Source organism: Dipodomys ordii, unplaced genomic scaffold (assembly GCF_000151885.1).
Source record: "Dipodomys ordii isolate 6190 unplaced genomic scaffold, Dord_2.0 Scaffold10, whole genome shotgun sequence".
NCBI lineage: Eukaryota > Metazoa > Chordata > Mammalia > Rodentia > Heteromyidae > Dipodomys > Dipodomys ordii.
Window position 1 is genome coordinate 21,881,148 of NW_012267226.1, and position 25,139 is coordinate 21,906,286.

The 25,139-nt window shown below is 52.3% G+C and overlaps 1 protein-coding gene across 1 annotated transcript in view; it reads left to right on the forward strand.

Annotated features, from left to right (window-relative positions):
* Grik4 (glutamate receptor, ionotropic, kainate 4) overlaps positions 1–25,139 on the forward strand; it is a 214,486-nt gene that overhangs the window by 112,271 nt on the left and 77,076 nt on the right. The window contains exons 6-8 of the mRNA XM_013009509.1: positions 1,635–1,813; positions 5,968–6,021; positions 21,948–22,109. Coding sequence (XP_012864963.1) covers positions 1,635–1,813; positions 5,968–6,021; positions 21,948–22,109 — 395 coding nt within the window. The remainder of the gene's footprint in view (positions 1–1,634; positions 1,814–5,967; positions 6,022–21,947; positions 22,110–25,139) is intronic.

A 25,139-nucleotide genomic window follows, 5' to 3' on the forward strand; every position in this document is an offset into this window, starting at 1 on the left:
GAAATCTGCCAGTGTCCGCAGCAGCCCTGGTGGGGGCCGGGCAAAGAAGGGAAGGGAGGGGGGGGGGTCCATCTTGTGGCCTGCACAGCGGGCTGTTCCAGAAACCTCTGTCCAGGAAGTGAGCTTCTCCCTTCCCCACCACAGCCCCCGCTCCCTGGAAAGCCTTCCGAAACCGGGGACGGGAAGACCAGTGTGTTGCCTGCATCAGTGAAGGAACCCAGGCTCCAACCCTGCTGCCTCAACTTGTTCCACAACAGCCAATCAGGCCCAGGTCCCTGGACCTGCCCAAGCACCGTCTGTGCTGTCACTTGCTTAGTTCCTTCTAGGAGGTTCACTGGACTCACAGGAGGTGAGAAAATGGGGCTCCTGGTCCCAGCCATGTCCTGCATCTCTGTGTGGCTGGGCCGGCCAAATCCCCTCTCCATGACCAAGAGCACCTTTGCAAGGGTCGCCGTCATTTTGTTTCTGAAGGGTCAGCGGGGTCCACGAGGTCTGTACAGCTCTAAGAGAGAGATCCCACTGTCCACAGCCTGTGAGGACAGGGACCCCTGCCTGGTAGAAAACCAGCCCTTCCAGCAAGGAAGGCAAGCTGCTCCCTCCCTGCCTCCCACCTCCTCGCAACTGCAGGGATTTTAATATTTTAGAGGATTGTTGTAAGGACTTACAGGAGATAAGCCATGTAAAAATTTCAGCATATTAGCTAGAACATAATAAGGTTTGATAAATGTTACTCCTGTCATTGCTTAGGGAACAAATGCCTACAATTTTTTTCCCCCAACTGGAATCGAGACCACTGGCTGGGAAGGTGGCCTTCCCGCCTCTTGCCTGCCTCTGCAGGGAGGGAGCGGAAATAAGACCCTGGGTCTCAGCCGCATTGCTTGGGAGTGGAGGAGGAGACGGAAGGAGTATCCTTGGCACACAGTCCATTTCCCATTTGGTCCTGGGTCTAGAGTCTTGCCTGCTGGTGTTGAGTTCCGTGTCTCTTCTTTTGTGACCTATTATACCTGATCTTTGTGCAACCAGCCAGAAGGTTCTGAGAACATCACAGGGTTTCTATAGACTCATTTTCTGGTGTTGGGATCCTCAGGGAAGTTTGCCCTCCTCCCACTTCTAGGATGAGAACAAAGGCTTTTTTAGAGCTGCGTGTGACATTACTGAGGGGTTACCATGTGCCGGAGCTATTGCTCCCACCACCCTGAGAGCTGAGGTAGAAACAGCCCAGACAACTGGCCCCATGAAAAGAGCCTGGAAATGGGGAGAGAGACCTCCGACATGGACACAGTGCTTTGCAGAAAGGGGTGGGGGCTCTCTACCCAGCATTCTCCAGGGAGCCTTGGCAGCCACGTTAAAGGACACCCTAAGGGCATCTCAAGGTCACTGGAGAGATGACGGGAGCTAAGGTGCATTCCCTTATTTTAGGTAGGAGAAGTGAAGCCCAAAAGCCAACAGGGAGCAACAAAGCTGTTCCGATGGGGGTGTTCCTCGCTGCCAGCCCCACCCCTGCAGCCATCACCCGCCTCACCCTTCCCTAACCTCTCTTGCCTTCGTTGGAGTCACAGGTGTGGTCTTGTTCTTGCCCAGGGGTCCAGGGAGGCAGCCCCGCAGCCCACAGCTTCTCCTCTCTCCCTCTCCAGGCCTTCTAAACCTCGAGAAGCTGCTCCGCCAGTTCCTCATCTCCAAGGACACGCTGTCCGTCCGGATGCTGGACGACTCCCGGGACCCCACCCCACTCCTCAAGGAGATCCGGGACGACAAGACGGCCACCATCATCATCCACGCCAATGCCTCCATGTCCCACACCATCCTCCTGAAGGTGAGAGTCGGGCCGGGCAGGGCGGGCACGGTGCAGGCCAGGAGCCTCCTCCCTGTCCTGCGTCCGGTGTCCTGAGCCAGGCTGCCCTGTTTAGCCCTGGGCTAGATTTGAACCCTGACCAACCTCGATTTCCCTTTCAAATGATAGTTCTTGAAAGGAAAAAAAAAAGGCTGGGGGTGGCTGCCTAGAAGTGTTTATCAGCCAGACCCAGATCCTGGGCTGGGGGAGAAGCGGAAGGTCTAGGGTTCTTGTAGGGCTGTGGGCTCCTGCAGAGGCTGAGGAAACGGGAGTAGCTCCATGTTTTGGACAAGCAGCTGTCATGCCAGAGTGTGTGGCTTCGTGTCAGCCCCAATACCTGTCCAACGTTTTCCAAATCGCTGTCTACGCGCATCCCCCGGTGTGGTCCTTCCCGTGGGGGCCACAGATCAGTGCGCCATCTTCATCCTGTGGACAGAGAAGCCCAGGCTCTAGCGGTTTTGTCCCAGGCTGGCACTGGACAGAGCAGAGTGGGGTCTTCAGGGTTCTCTTCTAGCCTCAGGTCAGGCAGTGAGGGGGAGGGGGTGGAAGAGGCAGGGGGCGGGGGGAGGGGGTGGATGGACACCTGGAGGGAGCACTGGGCAGGGGTGACGTCATCTGGCACCAGCTCCTGGACAGGTGGTGGGCTTGGCATATCATCAGAGAGCAGGCCCTTCATCCTAGCCCCTCTCTGGGCCCCGGACTGCCCCCCCAACTTCGCTAATGCCATTTTAATTGCGTATTTTTAAACACACCCTGACATCCTCCACAGGGGAGCGAGCCTTCTCCTGGTTAACGGCGTTCAGCCTCGTAGATACTCCGATGGTCTCCCCCCACCCCTGCCTCCCTCTCCCCTTCCTTCCTTCCCTCCCTCTCTCCCTGGCTTTTTTTTTTTGCCAGTGAGTTAATAGAGATTTGAATGAGTTCTCTCTGTCCTGAGGGCTGTCCCTCAGCCTGTTGCTATAGTAATGTTCCACCGCACCAAAGCCACGTCTGTCTGCACGCCTGCCCAACCCCTCTTCCTCTTCTCCGCTCTCCAAGACATGTTTCTCTCCTCTTTTCTTCCATCGTCACATCTGGGGCTGCCATCAGAGACAGGATCCTTCAGGATAGAAAGTCCCCGTCCCCCCGCTTTCGAAGGAAGCGCAAGAAGGTTGAGGGTGGTCCCTAGGGAGAGGGGGTCCCTGCTGGGGGCTTCAGGTTAGTGTATAAATGGCCGGGGAAGGCAGGAGATAGAGCTGGCCAAAGCACCCCCTAACTGGATGCCTAGGGGGCCAAGAGCCCTTGGCCCAAGAATCCTCCCTAACTCCTAGTGTGTGAAGCTGGGCCCTGGCGGTATGATCACGTTCATTGCCGAAATGAAAAAAGCACCAAGAAGAAACTGGAAACCATCCTCTCATCCACCGAAACCACTCAACTTCGTGTGTCTCTGCTTCCCGCCCCACACATGTTTCCCCCAAATTATTATGACACCATGTAAACTTTTCTGAAAAAAATTTTTGGAGCTTAATTTTGTGCCCTGTGTGCATTTTCTCCATGCCATTAAATACTTCTCTACAAACAGTTTAATGGCAGTATCATCTCCTATTACATCGATGTCCCATAATTTATGTAACTAGCCCTTTAGTATTAGAGAAACAAGCTGTTTCTAATCTCTTGCTATAATAAATAATGCCGAACGCACGTCTTCATACATAAATCTCTATGCGCCCTCACGCCTGTTTCTCCAGTGTAAATTTCTAGAAGTGAAATCCTGACTTAAAGGTGTGCATTTTAAGGATTTTTTTGTCCTCAGATGATGTGCCAGATTGCCTCTTAGAAATCTGGGACAGTTTATACCCACAGCCACCAGAGCACAGGGAGTTTCTTACACCTTTGCTGGTATGGGGAATTTGCATTAAAAATGTTTCTGTGAGCTAGGTGCCTCGTAGCTCACACCCATAATCCTAGCTACTCAGAAGACTGCTGTCTGGAGGATGGAAGTTCAACACTAGCTTAGGCAAAAAAAAAGGTCTGAGAGGCTCCATCTCCAAAGTAACCAGCCAGAAGCCAGACTGGAGGTGTAGTTCAAGTGGTAGAGCACCAGCTCTTGAGTTCACCTCTTCCCACAAATCCTCCCTCTAGATGATTTTCAGGAGTGTGGGGTCGGGGTAGTAGAGTTGTAGAGGGTCCAGTATTGTGTGTGTGGCTCTACTTTCTAAGGCAAATCTGCCTATCACAAATCCTCATTAGCAACCAGCCCTTCTGGGTGCCCAGTGGCCAGCTTTCCTGAGCCCCCTGGGGACCCAGGCCCTGCAGCTCCACTGCCCCAATGAGCAACATGATCAAGGAAGGGCAAGTCTGTTCCTTTTGTTCCCTGACACTGCCGTGGTCCCGGCAGACAGTGCCTCCAGCGAGCCTGGCCGTTTTCCCCTTGAGCTTCCCTCCAGCTCTGCGTTCCTCCCTCCGGGGGTCCACAGGGCCCTGGCGAGGAGGCAGGCGGTGCGGGGAGCAGCCCTCAGACAGTCTCTTGACTCTGCGAGGATTTGCGCGGCAGTAATCCCCTGCTTTATTGAGCGGCTCTTCCGGCAAGGAACTTCATGTTTACCCAGAGTTCAGGTCTTCAAAACCAAGGATGGCTTGTGGTGGATCTCTAGGACAGCACATATCACAAAATGGGGTTTTAACAGTGCCCCCAGCCCTCTCCAGCTGTGGTGCCCATGGATTCAGGCAGCGAGGCTGTGAGCTGGGGCAGGGCGTGGGTGGAGGGTGGCATCCTGCCCCCACCGCACCACCGCGGGAGGATGGGGGAGGCACAGCTTGTGTGGAGGGAGGGAACGGAAGGGGCCTGGCCACGAGGCCTCGGGTATCTGTGTCCCACAGTGACTGTGCCCTTGTCACCAAGCTGGGACCCCGGTGATGGCACACCAGGCCCTGCGGCCAGCTTGTGAGTGCTCCCATCAGAGTGCTCAGCAAGTGTCTTGAGTTCCTTGGGAGACAAACACCATGGAAATGCAATCGGGTCCCAGTCTCGTTTCTCTCCCATCCACCGAAACAGTCATGACAAGGACGCTGTCCCAGTGGCCCCCGGGGCTGCAGGAGATATTATGAAAATCTAGCCCACTGTCGGAAGGGATGAGGGCTCTGGAGAGAGCCCGGCTCATTATTTACCTGATCTCCTTGTCAGTTTCTATAGTACCTGTCATGCTCAAAGCCGGGCACGCTGACAGGGAAGGTTGGTTAGGGGTATTTACGACAGGTGCAGAGATCAGACAAAAGGAAAGCAGTTCTGAAGCCTTAGTCTCCTAGCTGTGGAGGGGCGCCATGCTGCCGGGCTGTGATCAAGGACAAGACATGCCACAAGTAGCTTGTTCCTTCCAGGGAGACAGGAGCAGAGTTTGCGAAAGATCTCTTGGTTCCTGTATTACTGCAGGTGTTGATGTTCTTGGGTGTCTCCGTGGGCATCACCTACAACCACAGGCTCTTATCTACACCCCCAGCCTCGAAGCGGGTTATACATGTAGTTCTGTCAGTATTGTGATCCTCAAGGGAGAGGGTGGTTTGGTGGAAAATCCTGAAGGTAGGCTGTCTGGCTTTGATGCCATCTCTCTCATGCACGCCCCATGTGACCACACAGAGGTGACTTGTCCTGTTGTCCTGATGTCCCGTCCATCTTCTTTGCTATAATTGGAGATGGAGAATAATAACAGGCCCTCCCCCATGCAGAATGCTTTATGATGCCTGGCACCGACTGAGCAGTGGGTAAACGTTGGCTGTTGCTATTGTTAATGATTGTGGAGATAATTATCCTAGTTCTGTTTTATTATTTGCTTCATTTCCCTTAAAGTCATTCCAGTTCCCATAATATCCAGTTCTGTTCCAGGAAGCATGTTGAATCTGAGCGTGGCAGCCACTGTGAGTGTCATGAGACGTGGGTCGGAACGGGGTGAGGGGGAGGCCTTGCTCTGGAGGCTGGCAGTGCTTGGTCTGATCTTGAGATCAAAGGTAACCTGAGAACCAGTCCAGGTGTTCCGCTCCACCCTGTCCTGAAGGGTGGCAGGCCAGACAAAATGGCCGATGCCTGGAGTCCCTGCTGCTCCTTTGCTTCCGGTGAGGGAGCTTCAGGTTTCCTTTCTAAAACCCTTCTCTTTGCTCTGCAGGCAGCTGAATTGGGAATGGTGTCAGCCTACTACACATACATCTTCACCAACCTGGTAAGGTGTTTTCACGATCTCCTTCTTGGTATAAAGTGTTGTCAGAGTCCGGGTTAGCCGGTCATGGCGGGCTGAAGCCCAGGAGGTGGGAGGTGGGTGGGGAAACAGAGGTAGAGGAGCCGAAGCCCTGTAGAGAATCTGGCCTTGCAGACGCATGTTGGCATAGGATCTTAGGGAGATTCTCATCTCAACAGTTCTTAGCCCTGGGAGCCAGAGAACTCAGACCTCTCCGGCCTCTCCATTCAGATGCATCCCTGGTTCCTTCGGGTGACAGGGTGGTGGCTGAACCACCTTGCCAAGTCCGAGTACTACCTGAAGTCTGACCGCCCCATCACCAGTGCCCCACCCTAATTCAGAGGTACTACTGAGTCACAGCCAGGACACAAAGTCTCTGGGTCTTACGTTGTAGAACTGGACGTTCCTCTGGGGCCATCTTACCCCTTATTTTATAGGTGAGGAAGCTGGGATTGGTCCAGGTTTTATTCCACCAGGTGTAAGGTTGAGCATGACCAGGTGCAGCTGTGTGTGGAGCCCGGTCACCTCACCTGAAGTGGGGTATGAATGGTGATGTCACAGCTACTGTGATGCAGAAATCACATGACTTTGTGTGCATGAAGGATTTTGAAATTGTCAAGAATACGAGGGGCTTTGTGACACATAAAGACAGTTGGGTCAGACTGGAAAGATGTCAGAAAACAAGATTTTTAAAAACAAGGTGTCATGTTTTTCAAACTCTGGAGTACCTGTGACACTGTGAAAAGTTGCCCATCTCTGAAACCTGCTGCGGCAGTGCTGCGGGTTCCCAGATCACTAGAGTGCACAGCAAACCTTGGCATTAGATAGATAGGACTTAAAAATCTGGTTTGAGTAGCTGCTGGCGGTGTGATTCTGTGCCATTTCCTTAACCCTCCTCAGCCTCGGAGCTCTCTCGTGTAAGCAGACACTAGTCGTATCTGCCTGAGGAGAGAAATTAGCTCACGACACGTGTTTAATAGAAGGTCCATTCTTCTTCTGCTTCTTGTGGGTTAAACATAATGAGTGATGTACATTTTGCTGTCTTGTATGTAATACCCTGTAGAAATGGCTCCTACGCGGCTACTTTGTTTATTTCTAGAGACTAACCAGAATTAGGTGGTTGGGTTATCACGTATGACTAAATCCACCATTGGGTTTGTTTGTATTGGTGATTACTGAGCATTTGACCAGCGCGCCCCCACCCCTGACTCATGAGACCTCAGATTGCTCACCGATTCCTTGGTTCACCTGTCACAAACGCATCTGGCTGACGGCTCCGGATTCGGGTGGGTGATCACCCATCCCAAGAGACACACTGATCCATCACGAATCTAGCTTTCAGCCACTGTTCATCTGACCCTGTGGAAGAAGTTTGTCTCTGTCTGTGTGGGGGCAGCAGGGTGAGGGGCCACAGCAGCCCTGGGCCGTGGGTGACACCAGGGAGAGAGCCTAGGAGTGGGGGCTTGCACTTGGTTATGGGGTCATTGTCTTGCTTGTACCCAAAGACTCTGGGCCTGCACAGCTCTCGTCCTGGGTGTGCACAGGACTGTTAGAGACGCGCTGGGTTTGTTCCACTTCATGTCTGCAAGACAGTCTCTAGTCTCTGGCCTCTGCTAGCCTCTGGGTTTGGCTGGGGGAAGCTGCTCAGCCAGACTGATGAAGTCCCGATTGAGGACATGATGAATTAAGGGCCCTGGGGCAAAACCCCGCCTGCCACAGGGACAGCAGATATGGCCAGTGCTGTCTGAAGAGGTAAAGGAGAGCGCTCCATTTGCAGTAATAAATCTGGAGGGATTATCCAGCTACTAATGAAGCCAGGGAGAGCTGCAATCACTGCCTAATGGAAAAGATAAAACCGCCCTAATCTATTGTTGGAGGATAGAGATAGGCAGCGTGCCCATGGAGGGAGCTTGTCACTCGCTGGAGAGAAGAGTGGAGATTGCAGGGTAAAAGTCAAGATGTCTCAGGGTGATGAGGAAAAGTAGGAAATCACTGGGCACTGGAGCCAGGGGGATGGGCTGCCTGTGCACTGGCTTGTGCTACCTGCGTAGCTGCATGCTGCCACCACCACATCACTACCCCCAGCACTACCACCACCACCACCATTGATACCCCCAGCACTGCTACTACTACTACCATTACCAACACCACTACCACCACTGATCACCACCACCATTATCATCACCACCATCACCACCAGGACCATCACCACCTTCCCCAGGATCATTACCCCCACATCCTCCCCAGCAGGCCTCATCTTAGAGGCCAAGGTACTGGATTGATGGTGGAGCCGCTGCCATGGCTTCAAGCCCTGGCCCTGCATGCACAGCGTTAACGCCATCATAGCCAGAGTTGATATTTTTGGAACGCCTTCTCCCGTAGACGCCCTGAAGTGAGTGTCCCACGGTGATTGTCTCATGAAAGCCTCACAGCAGCTCTGGCAGAGGAGCCGTTGCGGTGTCAGAAGCTGCAAGCCACCGTCCATACAGCCATCGTGTACTTGAGATAGGGAGCCAGATCACGAACACAGCCAGTTAGCTCTTAGCCAGTGTATGCCATCTCCTTGCTGGGCTTCCATTCTTCATCTGTATGTTAGAGGCTCACTAGGGGCTGCCTGAATGTCTCTACGGCCCGGGGCAGGCTTTGTCTTCCCTGTGATTAGGGGCATTCCAGTTCCCAAGCTTTGGTGCTGGGAATATTTCCCAGAGATGGAGGTGTGGCCTATTGGCTGGAGGCCCGTGTGGCCCACGGAAGAACTTTCTGTTCACCAGGCAGCTCCTTGGATTCACAAACTGCCGTGAGCCCGGCAGTGATAGATGGCCCGCGGGCCCTCTCTCCATCGTGATTGGGCGGAGTGGATAGATGCAGTCCATCTTCCTCTTCTGGGCTCATTTTCTTGTCAAGCAGACCTGAGCCTATATTTATTTTTCCATAGGTTGATCAGAGAGATTAGTTGTAAGTAATTGAAATTGCTAAAATTATTACAGAAAGGGGACCTGGGGCAGATGGAGGGAGAAGAAGCTATGGAGTCTGGGAGGAAGCGAGGATGTTACCATCCCACCCTTCTCCATCTTTCTTTGGCAAGCCAGCCTCATCATCTTTCAGATGCTGTGTAAATGTCACTTCCCCAAGAGAGGCCTCCCTGACAGGCCGCCAGGTCCAGTCTGCTAGCCCACAGCCACGCAGCACCCTGGGCTCTGCGTTTTGTAGCCTTCCTCTCCAGGGAGGATTCTTTTCACCTGACCCCTCCCTCAGACCCTTGAGATTTATAAAAGGAAGACCAAGTGTGCTGTGTCCAGCCACTGTAGCCCCTGGGGACTACGGGAGCAGAGTAGATGCTAAATGCATTGTTATCGAGTAAATGAATGGAACGTTGCTTCGCGTGCTGGCATCCGGGCTGGGAGGGCTGGGCAGATGAGATAGTGTGCCTCGTGATGGCGAACAGGAGTTCAGCTCGTACAGACAAAGCTCTGCAACCCAAAGAAGCCCAGCCAGGGAGCCCTGGGCCGCTTCCCTCTTCCCACGCTGCCGCTGCACTTTCAGAACCAGACAATAACCAGAAAGCTCTCGGGCCCGGATGCCCTTCCTCCCATTCTGGCCTGGATAGATCTGGAGTTCAGAGTCTACAGAGCCATGGGGGTGTTTCAGTCAGGATCTGAGTGTGGGTGATGTCCAAGCCTGTGGCCCGGGGCCCACACTAAGAGGGACCGTGCAGGTGGAAGGGAAGAAGACATCAATGAAGACATTTGTGCTGGGCACCTCCCTCACCGGAGCTGCGTCCCCTCCTGGCCAGCCCACACCCCCCCCCCCTTCTGGGCCCAGAGTCTGCAGTGCAGTCTCTCCCTGTGGGGTTTTAAAGATCATCATGTGATTAGTCCTGCCCCATCCCCGTGGACAGGTGCACAGGGGCGAATGACCCTCGTCCCAGTGTTACGCTAACTCTGCTAACACCGAGGCATCCGTGGAACCAGCCAGAGCCAGCCAGTGCCCCACGCCAGAGGGATCTTGTGGTTTATTCTGAGCCTTGCTGTGCTGTGCAGTGATGTGCAGGTGTCAAGTCTGGAATTAGAACGACGACGCCTTCTACTCCTCAGTTGGTTGCTAGTAAATAAATATTTTCTTTTCCTTTCTCCTACTTCCCGTCCTGGGGCCTTGGTTTTCTGATTTAAAGCCTTTACCTTTCCAGAACACCAAAGGTACCATCAGAAAAAATTCAAAATTAGCCTCTCACTTACTTAAACCAGAGTTCTTGGGACATTTGAGCCTATTCCATATTGTTCACACTTTCACTAAAAATGAAATAATATACTTTGATCCCTACACATTATACATATTCCTTAGTACACACTCACACACACACACACACACACACACACTCACACACACATGCAAAGTCACAACACTCACAGATCTAGCCAGAGGCTATGGACCGCCAGTCAGACAACTTTCTAGTAGCAGAACGATTGATTCTACAGTGTAGTTTATGATAAAAATTACTAAGATGCATGCCCACATATTTCAGCTTTATTTCAGTTTTGTCAGAGAACCCCTCTGCCTACCACAACATGCTTTGGGGAATAAATACATTTTTAGTGCAACAAGGATTAGAGTAATGAAGGAAACGCTCCTCCCTGCCCCCCAACCCGCCACCCCCCCCATGTCTGTCTAAGCTGGGAGGGTCCTGCCTGCCCCTAATGTGAGTCACAATAGGTTACAGTCCTGCGGTAACAGGTGTCTCTGATGGGGGAGCTGTGACACCCCCCCACCCCCGCACTGGACTTCCTGGAGATGCTGTGCTCAGAGCTGCATGCTCTGAGCCTTCTCCCTCTGGATGCGTTTTATAAACTGGGTGCTTGGAAAATGGTGCATTCGGAAGCAGTGAGCAGGGAGAGGAGGAGGAGGTTTGGGAGGTATTGGCTGGGCTGTGTATTTTGCCTTTGCATGAAGTTCCTGAGCCTGAGTTATAGTATGATAAAAATGATAAGCCAGCCATGATGAAGCAGCTTCCCTGTGGGAAATGCTGTAATCAAGGCCACTCACTCAGAAAATGGCTGCTGAGTGCCTGCTGGGTGGTGGGGAACACAGGGCCGGCCCGATGTGGGCCCACAGGGCCTGTCTCCACAGGGTCTCTGTCTAGCGGAGCTGGGTGTGCAGGCCCAGGGCATTCAGCACTTCTGTGGAGCTTGGAGGAAGGCTTCCGGCCAGGGCTCCTTTCTTTCTGAAGGGATGGCCTAGAGGTGAGAATGGGATTGTGTCTGTAGGTAGACTCCATTGTGCTGCCTGTCCTGGCTGGAGCCAGGGGTGGGAAGGAGAGGCAGGGCCAGAGTCTGAAGCAGGAAGGTTCAGGTCAGACAGCTGTCTGTCTGCTGTGTCCTTCATGGACATCTTCAACTGTGGATTTGTCCTTGTCCGTGACCATGGGGTTTTTAACTCAGACCTGAGAAAGGAGGAACTCCCTCCCAGAGGTGGGCCACTGTGATAGAGGATGCCAGGCAAGGGCTACCCAGCTTGAAGGTGTCATGGGGAGGAGGAGGTTTGCATTCGCTGCAGCGCTAGGGGGCCTGGGCCATCACTCCGTCTGCCTGTCTTATTGTGACCCTTCACAGAGGGCCACTCGCTCCCCAGAACTTCTGAAATATTCCCTGTCCTTACTCTATAGTTCCCGGGATGGGCTTTGAACCAGGGGACATTTGAATGAGGCACTTGCCTTCCTTTGCTGCCAAGAATGTAGATCCTCACCAAGTCCTGTGGGACAGAGCGGCGAGGAAAAAGGCCTCCGCTCTGAGGCCTTCCCTGACCAAGTCTACCTCTCGCAGCCTGGGAGAACTTCCAAGATCGGCCATGTCTGAGCCATTGAGTACATCCCCCAACCTGCTCTCTACCCATAGCAGCAAGAATCCATGTGTGAGGACACTGACAAGCTGGCGAGGGGGGGAGGGGAATGACCCATGATGTCAGTGATTGGGGGGAGGGGGTAGTGACACATGGTGTCAGTGATCCCAGACCCTTCCCAGGCCTGCAGAGCCTCCAACCTCAACGTCACAAGTCAGGAAGACTTCAACAGGGTGTGGAGGCCCAGGGCAGAGGGGACAGAACAGCTGTACATCATAGAAACCAGTTATCAAACAAGCTCTTTGGTGACATTTGACCAACATCACGACAGTGAGGAAAACTCCCATGTGGCTCCCAGGGTCAAGTTTGAGATATCTGGGTATCATCCATTTAATGGAAGTTGGAGCTTCCTTCTTGTATTTGTCCTGGTGCACAGTGCATGCAAATACCTACGTGCACATGTGCATGTATGCATGCATGCATACACACGGGCACAGGAGTGTGCCCGTGTGTGTTGGTGACAGAGTGCGTCAGGCTGTATGTGGGAAATAAATCAAATTGAAGCAGGCTCTGGGGAGTGCCCTGGCATGGTATCTCTGGAAACATAATGGAAACGTCTCCTCTGCCCAGGCCTTCTGTCTGATAGAGCTTTGGGGAAGAGGGAGCTGGCCTTGACCTCTGTCACAAAGTCGTTAAAGATTCAGAAGTCTCATTAATTCATCCAGACATGCCAGGGCCTTTCCTGCCTCTGATTTAGAAGAGTTGGCAGTTGTCCATAGTCAAGAGAATCCTTTAGTAAAAGTGGATGCATGTCAACCATAGCTGCCCCTAGTTCCAGCACCTGTAACTCAACAATCTTTCCTCTTCAACATAATCCTCATCTCAGCTCTACAAAGCAAGAGAGGGCGAGTTCAGCGAAGTTTGTGAGCTTTGTGGAAGGTTCTGTAACCACGTGGTACATGAGAAAATTTGCCTTTTCCCAACCCACATCTTGCCCTTATCAAACCGATCTTTACAGCTTTCTGTGTTGCATTCATTTTCTATTGCTCTCTAACAAATTACCAGGACGCTCACAGCTTTACACGGCAGCATTTATTAGCTCCAAGTTCTGAAGGTCGTAATTCTGCTCGGCATGAGTGGGCTCTGCTCGGCTGAAATCAGGGTGGCACTGTCTGTGTTCGCATCTGTAGCTCCGACTCGTCTCCCCAGCCCAGGCCTGCCATGAGCCGGCTTCATTTTCTCGAGGCCGTAGGGCTGACGTCTCTGGATTCTGGCTGGCTTTGGCCTGGAGAGGCCACTCTTAGCATCTTGAGAGTCACGTCTGCTCTGTCTGCTCCGGCACTTCAACGGTGGCCCCCCCTGTAGTGCTGCTGTCTCTCCACTCACCACAGCTCCCCGACATCCTGTCCAGCAACCAGCCATGTGACTGGGACTTGTGGGCTTAGGACAGACCTGCCAGGATAATCTTTAAAGTCAAATGTACCACATGGCAGAATCTGATCACAGGAGTGAAACGCATGTGCACACACACCCTTCAGGGTAGGTACCATTTTAGAATCACATCCATCCAACTTGCCACCTGTGTAAACTTGTTTATTTCTTGTCCTTTCCCCTCTACCAACCTGGGGAAAGGGTAGACAAAGAGAGGTGTCACCAGAGAGCCGGGAAGAAGGCATTGGAGAGAAATCCCCAGATAACATACCAAGATCAGTGGCCCCCACTGGGGAATCTATAAACTGAACCCTGGGGGAAGAGTAAAGGGAGAAACAGGGGACCTCAGCGACTACACCAGGGGTGTACTGCGCCCTGAGGAATGGGGGCCCTGTAGAGAGGAGCATTTGGGATTTAATGAATGTTTAGGAAGCATAGGGAGAATGAGAACAAAAGACATTATGGCAAATCATATTATTATTATTATTATTACATTATAAGTGCTATTGTATTACAAGCACCATTAGGAGTAGCAAGTGCTGTTATTACGAAGCAATCCAGCTTCTCCAGCGTGCGGCTGCACTCAGCGTCAAAGTCATCCACAGCTCAGTTAATCGCCCCGACTCCCCCCGTGAGGACAGCTCTAGTCACAACCCAGTGGTAAGTGCACACTGCTGACCCTCAGGAAACCCCGCTGTAACTCACCCAATGGATCCCAGAGCTGGGCCTTCTACCTTGGTTGGAAGATAAAACCGTTTCTGATCGCATTGCTCTCTTGCTTAAGAATCTCTGGGGACTCTCCGTGGCCCTGAGGATAAAACCCAAGCTGACCATTTATGCACAGCCTCGGAGGAACTTGCCTCTTGGCTTTCTGCAGCCTCGTTCTCCATGGCCCCTGCACCTCCCAGCTAGAATGAGCCTCTTGCAGTACTGGAATGTGTCTTACCTCCTCTCTCTGGGGATCTCCACAGGCTTCTGTTTGTGTCTACCACCGCCCCTCCCCCTTTACCTGGCTCCCTCTGGCCCATCATTCAGCTCTCTGCTTACAGCCCAGCAATTCTGACAGCAGGAGCCACTTCTGATGTGCATCTGGTGCCTTTTGCTTAGTACTCTCCAGGGCTCCCACCAAATAAGCACCTTGAGGACAGGACCTGCCCATCAGCGAGCTTCCTGTGCTCTGCAGGGACACAGATATATTGAGTGAGTGAAGGGCTGAGTCAGAGAAGCCAGGAACAATCAAGGAATGTCAGTGGGTGAAGCCAGCTTCCTGCTATGGGAGCCCATCTGAGAGCCTTCTGAGAGATGGAGCGGGCAAAGCCAATGAGGAGGCAGAGGTCACTGGTGGACAGTCTCTCATGGCTCCTAAATGACTCCTGTTCCCCTGGGAGATGTCAGGTGCTTCGGGCATCTCTAATGCATTGGGGCTGGGAAAGGACAGACTCGCCCTCTGGGGTGTAGGTCAGAGTCCTGCCCAGTGGGTCCCGAGGGCAGAGGACCACGGGGTAATGAATCAACACCTGATGGACCAAGCAGACCTGCAGGAAAGTGCTCACTCTCCCTCGCCTGAGAGATGGGAGTGGCACAAGGGGTCTACCAGTTTTCATGCCAGTTTCACTCATGCACCGTTGATGGCATAGTGAACAGCTACTTGTTTAGTGCCCAGAGACACAGAACAGTCTGCTAAATGCAAGATGAAGAGTCACAGCCGCTGCAGAGGTGGTGGGAGGGGTTCCACCCCGCCTGAGTCCTCCTCTTCCTGGGAGCCAGGGACTGAATATAGTCTTTGCAGAGCTGGGTCCACCCTGGCGGGCGATGGCAGGAGATCATTAAGTCGCTTAATGTATGTAACTTGAGCCCTTGCTAAGCACAGGCACCGGGTATGATGCCAGGGACCGAGCAGCCAGCCAGATAGAATATGCTCTGCCTTTGAAGTCTTGTTTGTGGACTCACATGGGGCAAGAAAAGCAGAGAAAGGACAGAGTTCCTGGGAAGAATAGATATGCACGTTCAGGTCACGGGAATGAATGAATAGGAAGCATGCCGGGAGAAGAATTCAGGAGAGCCAGGAGCTGGGAGGTTTAGAACCAAATCTCCCATTAAATAGAACTTACTGACAGGTATGAATTAGCCTCGCAGCTGCTACTGTCTTCAAAGACCTATTACACAAAAAGCAATCTTCAGCCTGCAGAGAGCATAGGCTTTGATGCAGATAAATAGACTGACAGGTACCACCGTTAGGTGAACCCTGGGGGGAAGGAGAGGACACAGAGGTGCCCAGGAAATTCTGGGCTTTGGGTGGCTCAGGAACGGATCACATCTGGAGAGGAGAACCTGGGGGCATCTTAAAGGCCAGGATGCCTGTGTGAGATGGGGTGGGGGGGCATTCTGACAGAGGACCCCATCCGAAATTCATTCAGTCAACATCATTGACTTCTCTCTGTGAGCGACACACCAAAGCAGACACTGATACAATGCAAATGCATTTGCTTCGACTGGCATCCGGTCTTGGAGTGGTGGCTTGTGACAAGCCTGCATGGTAGAAAACTCCAAGGGAAGACAAGTGGTCATGGAGGGGCAGTGGAGGCTCCGTTCTGCCTGGCTGAGGTGGCAGAGGAGGCCGGAGCCGGAGCGCAGAGAGGCAGACAGGAGTCATGAAAAGACTTGATGTCTAGCTGAGGAGTTTGTTCTCATCCTGTGGACAACCAGGAGGATTGAGTTGGGCATCACTGGAAGTTTACGATCAGATTTAGAGTTTAGAAACATTTCTCCGGCCATAGCACGGTGGAGGAAATTGTTGAATTGCCAGACTAGAGAAAGGGAAACCAATTCATCCACCCTGTGTCCAGAAATAAGCTAGTCATGATGAGAACGGGGCTTGAGGTGCTGGGGGAGGAGGGCAAGGATGGAGTCAGGAAATGCAAAAGAATGAAGATGTTGGCTAGGTGCGGTGGCCCACAGCTGTAATCCTAGCCACTTGCAAGACAGAGATAAGATGATCATGATTCAAGGTCTGCTTAGGCCAAGAACTTAGTAAGATCCTAACTCAAAAGTAAACTGGGAATGTTGGCTTCTGCCTGAAATACCAGCTACTCAGGAGGTAAATCATGGTTCCAGCCCTGCCTGGACAAAAGCTCAAGACCCTATCTGGAAAATAAAAGAAAGCAAAAATGGCTAGGTATGTGGCACAAGTGGTAAACTGCATGCCTAGCAAGCATCAGGCTGAGTCTGAACCACAGTGAGGCGGGGGGGGGTGAGAGAGAGAGAGAGAATATTCTCAATACAATGAATGATGAGATGTGGATGGTGAAGGGATGTAAGAAGTAGATGTGGTCCAAATTATTGGCAATGGGTAGTGGTGACATTCACAGGTGGGAAGAACAGGAATTCAAATGGAGTAGTAATATAATCCTTAAGATTTCTTCCAGTACTCCTACTTCATAATGGTAGGTTAAGAAACGGGAATCATTGATGTTCTCAGGACTCCTGGGGTTAGAACATTTTAAGCTGTCAGTCACAGGGAACCTCGGTGAGGAGATGCGCAACACACCGTCTCCATGGGGGCCTTACCCAGGGCCGGGCACGCAGCAGGGGGCGGGGGACAGTCAGATCCTTCCATGTCTGATACTGGGATCTTAATCCTATACCTCTGTCTTACGGGGGTAAGATGCTTAGCTCCTAGGAGCCTTAATTCTTTCTTCTGTGAATAAAATGTGTCCTGTGTGGGTGTGGCCTGGAAAATCCAAAGAGAATAACAGTGTGCCTCAGAGCTGGGTATGGAATGGGAACAGATGAGCTCTGCTCAAAAGTGATGTTTGCGATTGGGGTAGTTTAGAGGCCAGAGATGGAGCATAGAACAGAGGACCAAAGGCTGAGGCCTGTGTAAGCAGCAGAGATACAGGGGACTGCCTAGAATCCTGATGTTAAGGCACTGACAGAGCAGCACACATGTCTACTAAGAGAGCGTAGCTGGGTGCTGGTGCTCACTCCTGTAATCCTAGTTACTCAGGAAGCTGAGATCAAATCCAGCTTGGCAGAAAAGTCCGAGAGATCTTTAGGCAGACACTGCTAGTGAAGGTGTGGTTCAAGTGGTAGAGTGCCATCCTTGAGGGAAGAAGGCAAGTGAGACCGCTAGCTCCGGAGTTCTCCAGATAGATAGGGTCTCGTGCTTTTGCCCAGGCAGGCCTGGGACCTTGTTCCTCTCCCTTCTGCCTCCTGAGTAGCTGGTATTTCAGGCGTAACTAACTGAGCTATAGAGCCAGCTCTGAAGTGAAGTAAGGACCCTCACAGCACAGCTGGTCCAGGTCACTCATTTGGGGGAAGGTTCCATAGGTCATAGACCTGTCAGATGATTCTCTTGGGAGGTTGCTTGTAGCCCCCAAAGAAGAAGGGAGCTGGGGAGATTCTAGGGCCAGCCAGAGCTCCTGGCCTTATGCAGAAGTAGAAGCAGCAGCAGAAAGAGGCCACCTTCACGGCAGAGCCCCTTCTTCCCCATTGCCTGTTAATGGGGCCTGAAAGCACATGGAGGAACGAAGTCCTTGAGTGGGTTTATTGCAACTTCTAAAAATACTAAGAATGCAGGGAGGCAGGGTGCCGCTTCCAAAAGGCACAGAGCTTTCCTCCGCCATCAACTCCGAATCTCACAGCGGGCCTAGGATGTATTACTGCTCTATTTTATTTATTTTTATTTTTTAAACAAAAATAAGTATTATGAGTCCCAGTGCACTCATCCTATGTTTGAATCCAGTGAAGGATAAATGGAAGCCAAGCATAGAGCATTGGTTTTTCAAGTCGACGGGTCTGGATTTGGATCCAGAGCCCCTTTCCGCTAGCCTTCGCGACCTTGGGAGAGGCTCGGTGCTGTCTCCACCCTGCAGTTATAAAATGGGAAGGTCATCTCCCATGGCTCCCAGGCCCCTGGGCTGCCGGGAGGGTGGACGGAGATTGTGTGTGAGCTGTGCTGAGGTCTTCCTGGAACCCAATCCCGTGCCAAGTACAGTGCAGTGAAGTTATTGCCACCTTGCGTTGTTATTGTTATGGATGGTTAGGAGATCTGACCTTGAACTCCAGCCTTCTTGTCTTGACACAAATAGCCTCACCAAGCAATGAACCCCTAATAATGACTTGGCAAAACTTTTCTTATTTGACAAGTAGCTAAGAATAGTTTCTTCCAGGGGGAGGGGCAAGAGAAGGGGGGAGGAGAAGCCTTTGGGCAGGGATATTCCCCTTTGTAGGGGGCCAGGTTTGGCCTGGGAATCAGGAAAGGGGAGGAGCAAAGGACTGCTTGCCCTCTCGACCAACACCTGCCGTGGGTGGTGGGACTGGACGTGGAGAGAGGAGAACTCCATGTCATGAGGCCCCTCTGCGTGTCAGACACACCTTTTGCTTTCCGTCCATTGCCCTGCGAGGTAGATCCTGTGGGAAATGAGTTTCAGTCAGAGCCCTGCCCCAGATTACCGAATGCAGACGTGGCTCAGACAGGCTGTGAGCCCAGGACCATCTTATCCCCTGTATTCTTTCTGATATATGCTGCTGTTCCTTGATGAAATCATCTCCCTGCAGAGTGCCAGGAAGAACCGTCAGCACGGTCATCAGCAAGGTAGTGGCCACAAGTCCCAAGGACAGAGGCACGATCACCGATCACCACACAGGGGAGATGAGGAAGGGGGGGGGTGGGAAGGGAGGAAGGGATCTGAGTGATAGGCAATTGACTGGGTGCAGAGTTTGAAGAGATGGCAGCTGGGCTGCCTGTGATGTTTCTAGTGTGGATGTCTAGGAGAAAATCAGTGTGCTTCCTAGGTCTGGAATACAGATAAGAAGGGGCAAGTGGGCAGGAAGAGCAGACCAGGGTGCCACTTTTCCTGTAGCTCGGGTCAGACTGACGAGCTCATGGACACTGGCTGGGCCTGGGCCTTGGTGTCTTGCTTTCCTCCTTGAAGTCAGCCAGAAGAGGGATTGTTAAATGCTCTTAGACTTCAAGCGCTATTCAACCCATCTTGACCTGCCCCAAAAGGTTGACTAACCCAGCTCCCCACTTCTCAAGCGGACCCCTCTTCCTTGGCTGACCCCTGTCCGGCACAGACACTCATCTGGGACCAATAGGTCAGAGAGCGTACCTTCCCATCCACTCACCTCAACACCTGGCTCCCGCATTGTGCGTCTCATGGTGTTTGGACAGTGTGTGGCTGAGGCCCGGCTGCCCCTCTCAGAGCCGTGGTGGCCGCCCTTGTCCAAGTCTTTCTCTTCCCCTCGTCTCCCTCCAGCACCACCACCGCTCTGGGGCCAGTGCCAGCTCAGCTCTCTTCTCCCTGCTGGTCTCTGTCTCCTGCCCCAATGGGAAAACAGATCTGCCCAAAGATCCCTGTAGCTGATCAGTGCCTGTCTGTAAATCAGGGCTTTGGAAGCATCACACCTTCAACGCTTGGCTGAGGTGCATGGCTGTGGTGACGGGTCGCATGGTCCTCAGGCTGTTACCCAGGATGCGTTCCTTCATTCCAGGGTAACCACACCCTGTAGTCACACGTGGCTAGGACCTGGCCTTCAGCTGTAGTCACGAGGTCCTTATACAACATTGTGCACAAAGCATGTTCGTATACACACACTCTTTTTGTGGTACTGGTGTTTGAACTCAGGGCCTCATGCTTGCTATCCACAGTGCTACTACTGTACAACACTCAAGAGTTTGGTCTGGGGAGGTGGGGGAGGGCAAACTCTATTTCAGGATCAATAGATTTGGGAAGTCCGAGATTAAGTAAAACTTAAACACTCTGCTTCACGGCAGGAAGCCTTTCAACCTTTAATGTGTGCGTGGATATGAGTCTTGGAAAGGAAAAAAAAATACAGTATGCAAATGGCTCCTAACCTTATTTGAGAATGGAGCTGTGTTTTCACGAAAGTTGCATCTCGGAGGAAGTTTTGAGGCACACACTGTGAGAAGCGCTGGCTGAGAAGGTTTTTACTATACATAGATGACTGCTGGGTAGATGTTCCTCATATTCTTTTAGAAAATAGACTTCAGCAGGCAGCAGGAGAGCCTAAGTTTAGACGTAAAGAATTTCCTCACTGTAAGAATGCTTGGAGAGTAGAATCCCAGAATGTCCCGGGCAATTGCAGTGAAAGACAGCACCGTCCCCTTTCCCGACCTTCTGCAGGCCCTCTCATGGGCCGTCATAAATAGAATGAACCGCAGAGGAAGCCTCTGGAAGCCTTTTCATCTAAAGCAGCTTTTGAAAGTAGCATAGAGTTGAGGGATAAGAAGGCAGGAATTCAAAGACAGGAAGACAGACTGGCTGACTTCTGGACAGACGGTCTCTAGGTGCCTGCGATTACCGCATTCATCCTCACTCTGTCAGAACACGCACTGAAGGAAGTGCCTCCCAAACTCGGGTTTCTAAGACAAGTGGAACTAGAGCAGAGAGAGAGGGCAGTGCTGCCCAGGTCGTGCAGGAACACTCCAGTCACAGTCATAGACCTGATTCCTTCTCACTCACCAGAGAGGATGAGCCCTTGCGTCGCTCTTCCTTGTTCTTTGAAGCCACACAGGAGGTTGCTAGTGTTACTGCTTCCGTTTAGCAAAATGAAGCCCTGTAAGGTTAAAGACCTTGCTTAAGGTCTCACGTCCAGCTGAGAAGGCCCTTATCCGCTCAGCCTATCTTCTAGCGGGTCTGGACCTGCCAGACGTCGGGGCTTCACTGCCACGGGCTGCCGTCCGTCAGGCTGTGCGTCAGGCTGTGGGATGAGCACAAACATGAGGCCGTGAGCCCGCCCACACTGCAAAGACGTTTTCCACTTCCCACCATCCATGGGCAGCGCGGACCCTTGGTTTCTCCACAGCAGCCTGGCTCTGTGCCTTGCCAACTGGGTTTCTTCTCATTAGCCATCTGGCCCCTCGTGCCTGCTAGTAGCCCACAGCGCGTGGGCAGCTGTCCTGTGAGAGAGACAGGGCATCATATCAGCCTAAGAATCAGTACGTTCTCTGGCACGTCCGGGTTCCTCTAATGGGAGTATGACAGAATCCAAAATACACTTCATCCCCGTCCAACTCCACGCCATCAGGGGTCGGTGGCTCCAAAGGAGTCTTTGTAAGTCCAGCATGCCAGGCAAAGCCGATGAGAGGCCAGGCGCTGGGCAGGGGAGATGGGAGCGAGGAGGCACTGGAGATGCCAGGGCCTAGAGGAACAAAGTCTTCAGAAAAGAAGGCTGCCTGAAGGAGAAGTGTGTCTCCACCGTGCCAGGAAGCAAGCCCGAGGCACCTGCCATCTGTCACTTAGAAGGAACACGTGGCGGATGTGAGGCCCAGAAAGATGGCCTGAGCCACGGAGGAAGGCGTTTTTCCAGGAAAATGTTGCCATACGCATCAGGTCACAGCCCTGGTGTTCAGCCTCCAGAGGACACGTCTGGCCTCCACCAGGCCCCACGCGCACTCCGTGTTTCCTGCCATCTCCATCCAGTGTGTCTTGTACCTGCCTTGCTGACAGGCTGCTCTGCTGATTCCTGTTCTTACTCCCTACACCTTGACTTTGAGAGCTCCCAGGGGAGCAGCTGGCTGTCATTCCTGGCCCCCTGGTGTCCCAGCACACTTTACTGCGGTCCCTTCACCCGTTCCTCCTCTCTAACTGCGTTCTCTATTTCTGACCCCTGGGTCTTTCCAGGAGTTCTCACTCCAGAGAATGGACAGCCTCGTGGATGATCGGGTCAACATCCTGGGATTTTCCATTTTCAACCAATCCCATGCTTTCTTCCAAGAGTTTTCCCAGAGCCTCAACCAATCCTGGCAGGAAAACTGTGACCATGTGCCCTTCACTGGGCCTGCGGTAAGTGCACCCCCACCCGCACACCAGAGCTCCTCCTTGGAGCCCCTGGGCCTCTCCACATGCTCTCTGTGGGCTGGCCACTAGGTAACAGGCCTTTCCTTCTCAAGTCCCAGCTCAGAAGGGCACGTGTAGATGTGCTGGGAAATACAGGGTGGGGGGAGGAAGATCTGAGAGTAGTGGACCTAGCACACTGAGGTGGGTCATGAAGGCACCACAGAGATCTGGAGAAATACAGTTCAGAGCCAGCCCTGGCAAAAACATTCGTGAGATTCCATTTCAGCCAATGGTGAGGCATCTCAGTGCTTGCCGCTCATCCGTGGGGAAACGCAGGTCAGATCGTGGTCATAAAATGAGACCTTCTCCTGCAGTGAACCAACAGAAAAAGGGCTGGTGGAATAGCTCAAGTGATAGAGTGCCTGTCTAGTAAGGGCAAGGCACTGAGTTCAAAACCCAGTACTACCAAATAGTGATGACGATGATGATGATGACAATGCTGCTGCTGCTGCTGCTGCTGCTGATGAAGACAGTGGTGAGAGAACTGTGTGAAGGCAGCCAGTTGTCAGTAGTGATGTCAAGGATCCATTACTGAGAAGTACCTGAGTTTGTTATTCAAGAGTCTCACTATTAAAGGGCCTTTCAGTCGGTAGAACACGAAACATTGAACAAAAGCAGCAGGTATTGAGTTAAGTCCTAGTCTTAGACCTAACTAAATAAAAGCCCATTTGGAGTAGATCTGCTTTCTCACTTACAGACAACGAAAATGAAGCATGGGCTGGGAATAGGGGCAGTGGGTGGGTGGGGATGAACCTTTTGCCGAGCAAAACAAGACTCGTGGCTCCCCATCCAGTGCTCTTTCTGAGTGGCTCATCCAGGGAGCTTCCTTTTGGCTGCCCCCCGACCCAGGTCCAAGTACACCCATGTGTTTGCCCTGGCTGTGTGGAGTGAATGTAACCTTTTCCTTGGCCATTTTGCACTTACTGGTCAGCCATTTTTACTCTGTGAAGCAAGTCAAGTAGCTTTTCTGTTCAGTGTGTTGAAAGGTATGTTCTCAGGGGCCTGGGCTGCCTGGCTTTGTAGACCTGTCCTGCCCGGGATCCGCATCACACTCCGTGTGATGTCAACACAGGAGGTGTCAGCTGAGGTGGACCTGTGCTGCCCCCGTGACTTCCTGAGGTGACCCTCGTAGCATCTCTGGCTTCCAGGTAGTGAAACTGAAGCTAAAGAGGTCAAGTGATTCTCTCTAGGTCTCGCAGCTAGTGACCAGAGAACCCAGGGTCCGAGCCCAGACTGTACCATGTGCTCCACCATGTTTACTTGTAACCACTGGTGCCGTTTCAACCACTGCTTGCCCCACTGCACTGTAACTGGCAAAATGAAAGGAGTTAAGGAGTAGGTAAGAATGAGGAGATGGAGATAGGGGACTCAGAGGAAGGAGTCAGGCCCAGGAGACAGCAATGGACTTGAGTTTCCTCCTAGAGCAACAAGTTCTCTAATGGGCCATACCAGCCTTTGATAAGATGTGCCTGGAGGCAAGGCCTTCACTAGACTCCTACACCGGAGGGCTCTGACTTGGTAGTGGGCAACATGGTGACCAGTGGTCTGACCATGGACATAGTAACCTGTCACCAAACCCTGGGTCCTTATGACTGTGTAGGCTGATGGGACTCTTAGCGGGGGAAGTGGAGACAGAGCTCTGGGAAACACGGGGAATCTTTGATCCAGAGAAGTAGGCTGGGAGAGGTAAACGGAGTGCCTGCGGCAAGATGTTCTACTCCTGGGACAGGTGATAGTCCTCAGGAAGGACGTGAGGCTGGGCTGGAGTCCTGTAGAGGGCCCCATGGCATGGCTGGGCAGCGAGGGGCATCCTCACGCCAGGGTCAGGAGCAGGATCCGAGCCAGCCGCCCGTAGGAACGCCCGCTCTCCTGGGCCAGCCGAGGAGTTCTTGTGGTGGTCATTCCAACGTTCTAATGAGGCGCTGCTGGGCCTGGAAGGCTGTGGGCAGAACACCGCCCTACACTTTATACGTGTGGCGCCTGGCCTGGTGAAATTAAACATCCTCTCGTTGTGATTTTGGTTTTGCTCTGCCATGGACGATCCCATCGTCTGTGCTAGTGAAATCCTTTCAAGGACCAACCCTGGCAGTGGGCGTAGCCGCTCACACAGGCGGTGGTCACTTGTGGGAAAGAACAAGTGTTGGGGCGCCAGGCCTAGGTCCAAACACTGGCCTCACAGGTTTCTTGTCATATAATCTTAAGTAGTCTGAGTCTCTTCCTCCTGCTTCCAGGTCTTAGATTCTTTATCTGTAACATTTGGCTGAGCACGCTTGACCACCCTCAAAGAATGACCATGAAAATAGAATGGGGATAAGATCCAGTCTTCAACTCTCCATTATTCACTGAGTAACTTTATGTGACAATCTATACACCAGATGCTAGACTAGGCATTAGTGAATATATCAGACCGCTTTTGCTGCATGAATGCTACATAAATAACATTCACAAATCTCACTAGCACACAGGACCCATTAATTTTGCTCATGTGTCTGAGAGTCTGCTAAGGATTAAGGTCACACAACAAATAAGGTTGTCTTGTTTAGGCTGGGCCTGCCTGGACCGCTCTGTTCCCTGTACCTCCCCCTTCTCTAGAGCAGCATGCTATCTAGAGCCTGGTGCTGTCCCAGCAGAGAAACCAGAAACACAAGACTGCTCAGTCCTAGGCCCCATGACAGGCAAGCTATGACTTCTTTCACCTCATTTGCTTGGCCAAAGTAAGGTAGATAATCGGTCGGAAAATGCAAAGATCCCGAATGTGTGACTACCAGTAAAGCTAACAGATGGGGATCCATCAGGCAGGGTCTCTGTCCTTTGAGGAAGACTGCTGCATGTTCTCATCTAGGAAAGGAGTCCCTAGAGTTGTGCTGCTCCAATGGGTCAGGTTTTCTAGAAGGTTCCTATGACTGCAGAGGCCAGGGGAAGTTTTATAGAAGGTAAGAAAGTAAAATCCCAGTCATGAACCACATTAAGATGCTT